We start from the raw sequence: 10629 nt of genomic DNA, 5'->3' as shown, positions 1-10629 counted from the left end.
CCCGGCCAATTTTTTATTTTTATTAGAGACTGGATTTCACCATATTGGCCAGGCTGGTCTCGAGCTCCTGACCTTGTGATCCGCCTGCCTCGGCCTCCCAAAGTGCTGGGATTACAGGCATGAGCCACCGTGCCTGACCCTCCACGCAGATAGTTAAAAAGACAAGAACTCGAGGGTCAAGATTTAATAAAATTAGTAACTTTTACTGCCTATCAAGGACATTCTCAAGTGAAAGCAGCATTTTTATTTATTTTTTAATATATATATTTTAACTTTTATATTCAGAGGCAGGGGTACCCGTGCAGGTTTGTTATATAGCTAATCGTGTGTCATGGGGGTTTGTTGTACAGATTAGTTCATCACCCAGGAATTAAACCTAGTACCCATTAGTTATTTCTCCTGCTCCTCTCCCTCCTCCCATCCTCCACCCTCCCACAGGCCCCAGAGTGTGTTCTCATCTTTAGCTCCCACTTGAAAGGGAAAACATGTGCTGTCTGCTTTTCTGTTCCTGTGTTAGTTTGCTGAGGATAATGGCCTCCAGCTCCATCCATGTCCCTACAAAGGACATGATCTCATTCTTTTACAGCTGCAAAAAGCAGCATTTTGTAACCCGCTTGTGTGGTGGTGGGAACACCTGCAGGCGAGTGTGGGTCTGGTTGCTGCCTCGATTCTGCTAAGGGACAGTTCTTGCACAGGTGCAAATGTTGGTGTGGTGGAAACAGCAAATGCTGTCTTAGCTTCTGCAGGGTCTTCGGACCGCAGGACTTTGCAGCCCACACTCTGAGAACTGCTGCCTGAGGGACACTCCGTGGGGATGGCTCTTTGTGCCTCAGGGGCCGCTGCTCCATTAGAGGCTCCTTGCTGAGAGACGTGGGCAGAGAGCTGGGCCGGACGCCGCCATCCACGGGTCTCTTTCTCCATGCAGGTCTGTCCACGTTCTCTGTGGGTTCATTGCTGGGCTTGAGTCCGAGTTCATGGAGACTCTGTCGGATGAAGAAGTACTTCTGTGTCTCACCCAAGTGCTCCGGAGAGTGACAGGTACTCACCACACACGCCAGTTCCTGCCTCTGCTTGTTACTGGTTGATCTCTAAACAGAAACTAGGCTTTTCAGAACAGAGAAGAACTAAATTTGGCTGACTCTGTACATCTCCAGGGACCATCCTTCCTCATGTTAGTGGGGTCAGTAACAGTTCTTACCTCCGAGGAACTGAAATGACTTCGCAAACACTTCCTACTTCTGCCATCGAAATAAATGCCGTTGTCCTTGATCAGATTTTTACAGAGGAGGAACCCAAGGCTCGGAAACAGTAGCACGCTGCTGTCACAGGCCCCTGGGTCCTGGCCTGCTGTTCTCGGGTCAGGGTTGGCAGGAAGGGCCTCTCCTGATGCACTCTGCTGCTCGGTTTTTTCCCGTGTAGCATCTTTCATGTTAAACTGCTCAATCTTTAAAAATGACACAAACAGTTGCAGACCTGTGGGTGAGAGTTCTTGGTTAACATGCAGTGTCTCTGTGGCTCAGGAAACCCACGGCTCCCCGCGCCTAAGAGCGTCCTGCGGTCTCGCTGGCACAGTGCCCCGTACACTCGGGGCTCCTACAGCTACGTGGCCGTGGGCAGCACTGGGGGCGACCTGGACCTGCTGGCTCAGCCCCTCCCTGCAGATGGCGCCGGTGCCCAGGTATGTGGCGTGCCCCAGTCGGGGGGTGTGAGTCAGGCTGCAGAGGCCCCTGCTGAGTCTCAGTGCTGCAGGAGCACCCACCAGTGACGGGTGGGCTGGGACCCCAGACTCAGAAGCCATTTTCTTTCTTTCTTTTTTTTTTTTTTTTTTGAGACGGAGTCTCGCTCTGTCGCCCAGGCTGGAGTGCAGTGGCCGGATCTCAGCTCACTACAAGCTCTGCCTCCCGGGTTTACGCCATTCTCCTGCCTCAGCCTCCCGAGTAGCTGGGACTACAGGCGCCCACCACCTTGCCCGGCTAGTTTTTTGTATTTTTTAGTAGAGACGGGGTTTCGCTGTGTTAGCCAGGATGGTCTCGATCTCCTGACCTCGTGATCCGCCCGTCTCGGCCTCCCAAAGTGCTGGGATTACAGGCGTGAGCCACCGCGCCCGGCCAGAAGCCATTTTCTTGTTGAAACTAAGAATAATTTTTAAATGTATTGTTTTTGTGAGAGTTATACACACATATAGCTTAAAAGTCAGAGAATTCTGCAGTGCTAACAAAATAAAATAAAACCAAAACAGCAGGTGGAGCCCCTTTTGCCCCTCCCAGACTGTGCTCCCAGCTGATTCTGACTGCTAAGTTTACTGCATCTCTAAAAACATGTTTCTGCTACCACTTTTTGAGAAATATTTCCTATGCAAAATGTCAAACACACAAAAGTAGGTAGAACCTTTGAGTGCCCACCAGGCTTCCCCTGAGTCAAGCCTGCTCCCCACCTGCACCCCGCCCTTACTTATTAAGCACGTCGCACACAGGACATTCACCTGGGGATATTTTGGTGCCTGTCTCTAAAAGATAAAGACATGCTTGTAAAAAACTATGATGCCGAGGGCAGTGGCTCACACCTGTAATCCTAGTGCTTTGGGAGGCCGAGGCAGGAGGTTTGCTGAGGCCAAGAGTTTGAGACCAGCCTGGGCAACATAGTGAGAGCTGGTCTCCACATACACACAAAAAAGTAGCCAGGTGTGGTAGCATGCACTGTAGTCCCAGCTGCTCGGGCTTGGGTCCAGTTGAGGCTGGATAAGCTATGACTGCGCCACTGGACTCCAGCCTGGGTGTCAGAGCAAGACTGTCTCAGAAAACATACAAATAAAACCATATAACTATGATACTATTTATCCACTTAAAAATTAACCATCATTCCTCAGTATTATCCAATATTTAGTCAGTGTTCAGTTTTCCAGTCCGCTCATGATCTCTCTTCAGTGAGCCTGCTTGGAAATGTTGCTGCGTGCGTTTTCAGTTTCAGGTGTTATTAATTGACTTCTCATTACATCAGATAAGGTTGTAGCTTTCTTCCACCCCTCTGCCCACCCGACTTCCAGATCCCTCCCCCACCCTCCCCATATATGATCCAGTAGTTGTGGCCACATCACTATTCAGTGTTTACACCACCTTGTTTTCTCTAAATGCTGTTCACACCTGAGCTGCGGGGTGCAGTCGTTTCCTTTCTCGCCCATTAGTGAATGTGTGTGAGCCGTTTTCCTGCCCGTTGGTGGATACGTGTGAGCTGTTTTCCTGCCGGTTGATGGATACGTGTGAGCTGTTTTCCTGCCCGTTGATGGATACGTGTGAGACGTTTTCCTGGCTGTTGATGGATACATGTGAGCTGTTTTCCTGCCCTCTGGAGAATGTGTGTGAGCCGTTTTCCTGGCTGTTGGTGGGTACGCGCGTGAGCCCTTTTCTCGCCTGTTGGTGGAGGTGTGTGAGCTGTGTTTTCCCACCTCTTGGTGGATGCTCATGAGCCATTTTCTGTGTGTTTATCTGCCCAGACCCTGCTATCTGAATTGCATCCCCATTCTAACCCTGGCTCTTCTTTGCAGCTCCAGATCCTGTTTGCAGGGGAAGCCACACATCGCACGTTTTACTCCACGACGCACGGTGCTCTGCTGTCGGGATGGAGGGAGGCTGACCGCCTGCTCAGTCTGTGGGCCCCACAGGTGCAGCAGCCCAGGCCGAGGCTCTAGCTGAGCCCAGCCTACTCTGTTCTTCCTGTGCCGGGGGAGGCTGGGACCCTCGTTTCCTCTGACAGATTTCAATCTTGCTTGATACTTGGGGATGTTAATGAGAGTCCTCCGGTTTTTGGTAACTGGGGCCACCTTCTCAGTTCTTGTGTCTGTTATTGGAGTCTGGCCAGGGTTGACTTGAGCTGAGACACCGGATGCTCACGGAGATGCCCGGCACATAAAGCACGTTACAGCCACAGCGTCCAGAGCCGTCCTTCCTGCCTCGAGGCTGTCCTGTCCTTCCTGCCTTGGGGCTCTAGCATCTGCTGCTGTTGTCTTTGTCTTGCTCCAGGCCCAGGTTACACAGGGCCTTTTGTTTCCAATCCCCACAACCACATGTGGCCCCGCACTCTGGGTTCCCTGAACTCTGGGTCCTGTAGTCGCTTCTCGTCCCCCTGCATTCTCATGGCTGCTGCCTGGGATGACGGCGTAGCTGACAACCCTCCTCTTGCTCATCAACTGCTGCTGCAATCAGTCGCCCACTTCGCAGGTTCGCAGGCACTAGGGAGATGAGGGGTGCCCTGGCCTGCCCTGAGGCTGGGGGTTTTCTGGAGGAAGTAAATACCTAATAAGGCCTGAAATGAGAAACAGGGTGCCCGGCCCATGGGAGCTGGGGAGTCTGTGGGGTGTGGGCAGTGTTGGGGTGAGGGTGCTGGGATGCCGGGGAGTGTGTGGGGTGTGGGCAGTGTTGGGGTGAGTGTGCTGGGATGCTGGGGAGTGTGTGGGGTGTGGGCAGTGCTGGGGTGAGGGTGCTGGGCTGCTGGGCAGTGTTGGGGTGAGGGTGCTGGGATGCCGGGGAGTGTGTGGGGTGTGGGCAGTGCTGGGGTGAGGGTGCTGGGGTGCTGGGCAGTGCTGGGGTGAGTGTGCTGGGATGCCGGGGAGTGTGTGGGGTGTGGGCAGTGCTGGGGTGAGGGTGCTGGGCTGCTGGGCAGTGTTGGGGTGAGTGTGCTGGGATGCCGGGGAGTGTGTGGGGTGTGGGCAGTGCTGGGGTGAGGGTGCTGGGCTGCTGGGCAGTGTTGGGGTGAGTGTGCTGGGATGCCGGGGAGTGTGTGGGGTGTGGGCAGTGCTGGGGTGAGGGTGCTGGGCTGCTGGGCAGTGTTGGGGTGAGTGTGCTGGGATGCCGGGGAGTGTGTGGGGTGTGGGCAGTGCTGGGGTGAGGGTGCTGGGCTGCTGGGCAGTGTTGGGGTGAGTGTGCTGGGATGCCGGGGAGTGTGTGGGGTGTGGGCAGTGCTGGGGTGAGGGTGCTGGGCTGCTGGGCAGTGTTGGGGTGAGTGTGCTGGGATGCCGGGGAGTGTGTGGGGTGTGGGCAGTGCTGGGGTGAGGGTGCTGGGCTGCTGGGCAGTGTTGGGGTGAGTGTGCTGGGATGCCGGGGAGTGTGTGGGGTGTGGGCAGTGCTGGGGTGAGGGTGCTGGGATGCCGGGGAGTCTGTGGGGTATGGGCAGTGTTGGGGTGAGTGTGCTGGGATGCCGGGGAGTGTGTGGGGTGTGGGCAGTGCTGGGGTGAGGGTGCTGGGCTGCTGGGCAGTGTTGGGGTGAGTGTGCTGGGATGCCGGGGAGTGTGTGGGGTGTGGGCAGTGCTGGGGTGAGGGTGCTGGGCTGCTGGGCAGTGTTGGGGTGAGTGTGCTGGGATGCCGGGGAGTGTGTGGGGTGTGGGCAGTGCTGGGGTGAGGGTGCTGGGCTGCTGGGCAGTGTTGGGGTGAGTGTGCTGGGATGCCGGGGAGTGTGTGGGGTGTGGGCAGTGCTGGGGTGAGGGTGCTGGGCTGCTGGGCAGTGTTGGGGTGAGTGTGCTGGGATGCCGGGGAGTGTGTGGGGTGTGGGCAGTGCTGGGGTGAGGGTGCTGGGCTGCTGGGCAGTGTTGGGGTGAGTGTGCTGGGATGCCGGGGAGTGTGTGGGGTGTGGGCAGTGCTGGGGTGAGGGTGCTGGGATGCCGGGGAGTCTGTGGGGTATGGGCAGTGTTGGGGTGAGTGTGCTGGGATGCCGGGGAGTGTGTGGGGTGTGGGCAGTGTTGGGGTGAGTGTGCTGGGATGCCAGGGAGTGTGTGGGGTGTGGGCAGTGCTGGGGTGAGGGTGCTGGGGTGCTGGGCAGTGTTGGGGTGAGTGTGCTGGGGGTGTTGGGGTGTGGGCAGTGCTGGGGTACCAGGTGGTGTTGGGGTGTGGGCAGTACTAGGGTGCCGGGTGGTGATGGGGTGAGTGTGCTGGGGTGCTGGGCAGTGTTGGGGTGAGTGTGCCGGGAAGCCAGGCCCCTCTGCGGCCCCTCAACCCCAGCCTGGATCTGCAGGACTCCTCTCTTCTCACCCTCTGGTCTCTGTTCAAATCGCCCCTCCTAGGGTGGTCCCTGACCCCAAGCCTCCTGAGCCCCAGCCTCTCTCTGTAGCCAGCAGCCCCACCTGCCACCTGCATTTGCTGTGTCACCAGACTGGTCTCTCCAGGGACACCTGCCCATCAGACGCCTGTGAGAAAAATTCAAATTCCACAGGGTTTTATTGTGGTTTTGTGCTCCTGGGACCATGAGGGAATGCAGCTTCCTTCAAGTACAAAAATCTTTACTGTTGATATTTAAGGTTTCATCAATTCTGTATCCCAGGGACAAAGGCAGCAAGACCCAGGCTGCCCCCTCTGGGTGTGAGAGACCAGCTTGGTGAGGAGGGGGGTTGGGGACATTGACCTAGCAGGAGGCCCTGACTGCCCCACTCAGCCCAGAAACCACCTGGAAGGCTTCTGTCTTCCGTGGAAGGGCCATGTCTCTCACGCCCAAAAATGTTTACAGGTAAGCGTTAGGGTATTAGGTGGTTTAAGAATATCAGAACCATGGCAATATTTTTGTACTTAGAATTTGAGCATGTTTGGTATTTTCAGTAGCTTGTTTAAAAAAATTCCAGTAGAGGCTGGGTGCCATGGCTCATGCCTATAATTCCAGCACTATGGGAGGCTGAGGTGGGCAGATCATCTGAGGTTAGGAGTTTGAGACCAGCCTGGCCAACATGGCGAAACCCCATCTCTACTAAAAATATAAAAAAATTAGCCGGGCGTGGTGGTGTGCACCTGTAGTCCCAGCTACTCGGGAGACTAAGGCAGGAGAATTGCTTGAGCCCAGGAGGCGGAGGTTGCAGTGAGCCAAGATCGTGCCACTGCACTCCAGCCTGGTGACAGAGCGAGACGCCGTCTCAAAAATAAAAATTCCAGTAGAGGAATACTCTTGTAATGCAGTGTGCAGTTGAGCAGTTGCTGACTGCTGATTTAGAGTTGAAATCTGGCTACATTTATGTCTAGTCTTGGACAGTAGAGAATATTTCAGCCTCGTTGTATTAATTGGTTTAATTTAACAGAACTGCAGTCAGTATTTGGAAATGGTTTATTTTTTATATTAAACCCTGAAGTACTTGAGGCTGTGCGAGGTGGCTCATGCCTGTAATCCGAGCATTTTGGGAGACCCAGGCAGGTAGATCACTGGAGGTCAGGAGTTCGAGACTAGCCTGGCCAACATGGTGGAACTCCATCTCTACTAAAAATACAAAATCAGCTGGGCATGGTGGCGGGCGCCTGTAATCCCAGATACTCCGGAGGCCGAGGTGGGAGAATCCCTTGAACTCGGGAGTTGAGGTTGCAACCAGCGAGACCGTGCCACCGCACTCTTGGGCAACAGAGCGAGACTCTGTCTCAAACAAAACAAAACAAACAAAAACCCGTAAGTACTTAAAAAGAAAATGAAGAGATTACATTTATAAGGTAAATTTAAAGTATTTGAGAGATTTTAACCAAATTGTAAAAAGAGATTGCTAAATTTTGTTACACTTATACTCAGGATATGCTTAAGGGAGAGCGATGAGTTTTAATATTTAATGAATGTTAACCTGCGAATTTCTTGAACCCACGAAACCCCCCCACCCCGACCCGTCCCCGAGGCCTCCTCTAGTCCCGCCCCGGCGCCCGGCCCACCATTCGCCCCTCCCCCTGGGCCCGGGGCCCGCCCACTCCGGGCTTCGCCAGGGGCGGAGGCGACGTCGTGCGCACGCGCGGGCCGTGCTGCGGGTCCTTGGAACGCCGGAACCTGAGAGGCGGGTCGCGGCGGCGCGGAGGACGCCCGCTGCGGGAGCGTTTCCGGGGACGGCGCCGCCATGAGACTGGCCCCGCGCGTGCTGTGCAGCGCCGCCCAGGCCGCCTGGCGGGAGAACTTCCTACTGCGCGGTCGCGACGTGGCGCGCTGGTTCCCGGGCCACATGGCCAAGGGTGAGGCACGGCGGGGAGAGGCAAGGTCATGCCCACGGCCGCGGCGCCTGTGCTACCCTCCCACCCCCGTTTCGGCCGTCGCCTGTCTCTCCCGGTCGTCCTGGGCGGGCCCCCGGGAGGGCCCCCCTTCCTCCCTCGTCTCCCTCCTTCCCCGGTCTCACCCGCTCCCGGAGCTGCCCAGACGCCTTCTCCTGCGCAGCTGCGGGAGAGGCCCGTTCCCGCGAGTGCCCCCGCAACGCAGCCGCGAGCCCGGGGCCTGCCTGACCTCCGACCTCTGGCCCGACGCCCCGTCCTCTGTTCCCAGCAAGTGCCTTCTGCCCCTTTAATCCCCCGAAGCCTCTGTTTCCACATGTTCTTGACAAGATAGACTTCTGAGTCTTCTGGGGACTAAATGAAACAGTGGGCATGAAGGGACCTGTTCAGCTTTAACTCATGTATTGAGTCGTTTTCCTGCTTAAACGTCTTTGGTAATTTCTTACTGTTTGTCACAGTTCGGCCCCAAGAAGACCGCTGGGGCCGGCCCAGCCCCTCTAGGTGTTGCGATGGCCACCCCGCCTCGGCTCTGCCTGCACTGGGGGCCGAGCGGGAAGAAGGGTCCGTGTGGGTGTCTGAGGCTGTGTCCTCGGTCTTTGGACAACACTGGAGGGGAAGGAAGCTGGAAGCTTTGTTATCTCGGTTTGTGTGGTATGCCTGGTTAGGGGACTATGGTCATCTTTCCTACAAGGTGGCAGGGGCCTGAGGAGCCAGTGCTACTCTGTTTTATAGCCCAGATTAAGACCCATGGAAATGGAAAGGCCCTGCGCGGTGCCTCACGCCGGTAATCCCAGTACTTTGGGAGGCCGAGGCGGGCGGATCACGAGGTCAGGAGATCGAGACCAGCCTGGCCAGCATGGTGAAACCGCATCTCTACTAAGAATAAAAAAACTGGGCGGGGTGGCGCGTGCCTGTAGTCCCAGCTACTTGGGAGGCTGAAGCAGGAGAATTACTTGAACCTGGCAGGCGGAGGTTGCAGTGAGCCCTGATCGCGCCACTGCCCTCCAGCCTGGGTGACAGAGCGAGACTCCACCTCAAAAAAAAAAAAAAAAAAAAAAACACACACAAAACCCCATGGCAGTTAAATATTCCACCCAGAGTCAGCCATGAGTCAGGTGGTGAAGACCGCATCTGGCTTTTGACACAGGGCCCACCCTCTGGCGGGGCGCCTCCCCGTCTCCCAAGGGTGTGGAACTTGGAGGAGGCGCTCAGTGGATGTTATCTGTTACTGTTACTTAGTACGCTTCACTCAGATGTAGACTGTGTAGGTTATTTATGGTGGCGTGTCATACTGGACGGTTCAGCTTGAATCAGTTACTCTAGAAAGGTTGTGGGCTCCTTCGCTGAGGCGTCCTTCTGTTTTCCAGGGCTGAAGAAGATGAAGAGCAGCCTGAAGCTGGTGGACTGTATCATCGAGGTCCATGATGCCCGGATATCCTTTCACAGAGCAGGGGAGGCCCCTCTGCCCGAAGTCATATTACATGTTAGAATTATCTGGGGAGGCTTTTAAAAATGTGAATTGCTGGGCCCCTTTCCAGACCAGTCAGTCAGAATCTGTGGTGTGGGGTCCAGACTGCGTGTCTTTGAAACTTCCTTTTAATACATGTGTCTGGGTCACTCAAGCCTGACAGTAGGCTGCAGCGGTGGAATTCTCTAGGTAGGCTATGAAATCCCCATTTAAATGTTCTGCCAGCTGCGGCTTTCCTCCTGTACTTGAGGAATGAATTGGCAAGATGTGATGACTCGTTCACTGATGACAAGAAAAAAAGTTGGTTGGCTGGTAAAGCTTTGGTGGAATTTTTACCTTAATTTTGCCACATCCCACTTTCAGGCCGCAACCCTTTGTTTCAGGAAACCCTTGGGCTTAAGCCTCACTTGCTGGTCCTCAACAAGATGGACTTGGCGGATCTTACAGAGCAGCAGGTAAAGGCCTTTCTCTCAGATGCCTTCAGCAGCATGGCTGTGTTTTCCCTAGGTCGGTTGTTGTAACAGAAGAGTTGCCGGACACACACTCTTGTCAGTTTGCCCAGGCAGGCTCTGCTTTAGAAACAGCCCTTTGCTTTGTAGAAGTGTGCCAGCATCGTTTCTTATATAGCATGCCTCCCTCTAATGTGCGGATCGTGATCCGGACACCCAGTGAGCGCGCGTCTCTGTGGGAAGTGGCCAGGCTGTGCTGCCAGAGCCCGAGTGGTGGCCGCGGTGGCGCTCTGGATCTTTCCTTGCTGATGCGGTCTCTGTGTCTCACGTGGTGGCTGCCTGTGAGCACCTGACATGTGTCTACTGCCACGTGTGACTTTCACATTTTGCTTAATTAGTTTTAGTGGCCACCTGCGGCCATTCTGGTCTGAGGTCTTCTGTGGTGGTTGTGGTGCCCCCGGTGTCTGGTTTGCCGCTTCGAACCAAGGGCTTGTCTGCCAGCCAGCTTGTGCACACCTTGGGATTTCAGAAGCAGAGAGCGCTGCTGGGAGGCCCAAAGGAGCTAAAGGATTTCTCCAAAGCAAAGAGCAGAGTCAGGGGTGCAGGTGACCCTGGGCAAGGTGTGTGGAGGTTAAAAAAAAAAAAAACAAAAAAAAAACGCAGACGTGGAACTGGCCTGCTGTCCCACACAGCTGATGTTTATAGTTTGAGTAAACATAGACATGGTCCC

General features: G+C 55.2%; 2 protein-coding genes across 8 annotated transcripts in view; both read left to right on the top strand.

Annotated features, from left to right (window-relative positions):
• PAOX (polyamine oxidase) overlaps positions 1–9903 on the top strand; it is a 19336-nt gene extending 9433 nt beyond the window's left edge. For 2 of the 4 annotated variants that reach the window (XM_017893801.1, XM_017893802.1), the window contains exons 5-7: positions 926–1038; positions 1521–1678; positions 3542–3923. In XM_017893801.1, the coding sequence (XP_017749290.1) occupies positions 926–1038; positions 1521–1678; positions 3542–3685 (415 nt within the window). In that variant the 3' untranslated portion in view covers positions 3686–3923. Of the gene's footprint in view, positions 1–925; positions 1039–1520; positions 1679–3541; positions 3924–9349; positions 9415–9800 lie in introns of those variants that run through there. The other 2 variants (XR_001889551.1, XM_017893803.1) reach the window with 2 other exon arrangements.
• MTG1 (mitochondrial ribosome associated GTPase 1) overlaps positions 7368–10629 on the top strand; it is a 30402-nt gene continuing 27140 nt past the window's right edge. Inside the window, exons 1-3 of one of the 4 annotated variants that reach the window (XM_017893807.1) lie at positions 7368–7949; positions 9350–9414; positions 9801–9905. In XM_017893807.1, coding sequence (XP_017749296.1) covers positions 7838–7949; positions 9350–9414; positions 9801–9905 — 282 coding nt within the window. In that variant the 5' untranslated portion in view covers positions 7368–7837. The other 3 variants (XM_017893808.1, XM_017893806.1, XM_017893805.1) reach the window with 3 other exon arrangements.

This window comes from Rhinopithecus bieti, unplaced genomic scaffold (genome assembly GCF_001698545.2).
Source record: "Rhinopithecus bieti isolate Rb0 unplaced genomic scaffold, ASM169854v2 scaffold_24263, whole genome shotgun sequence".
NCBI classification, from domain to species: Eukaryota; Metazoa; Chordata; class Mammalia; order Primates; family Cercopithecidae; genus Rhinopithecus; species Rhinopithecus bieti.
This window is presented reverse-complemented; position numbering and strand designations above follow the sequence as displayed.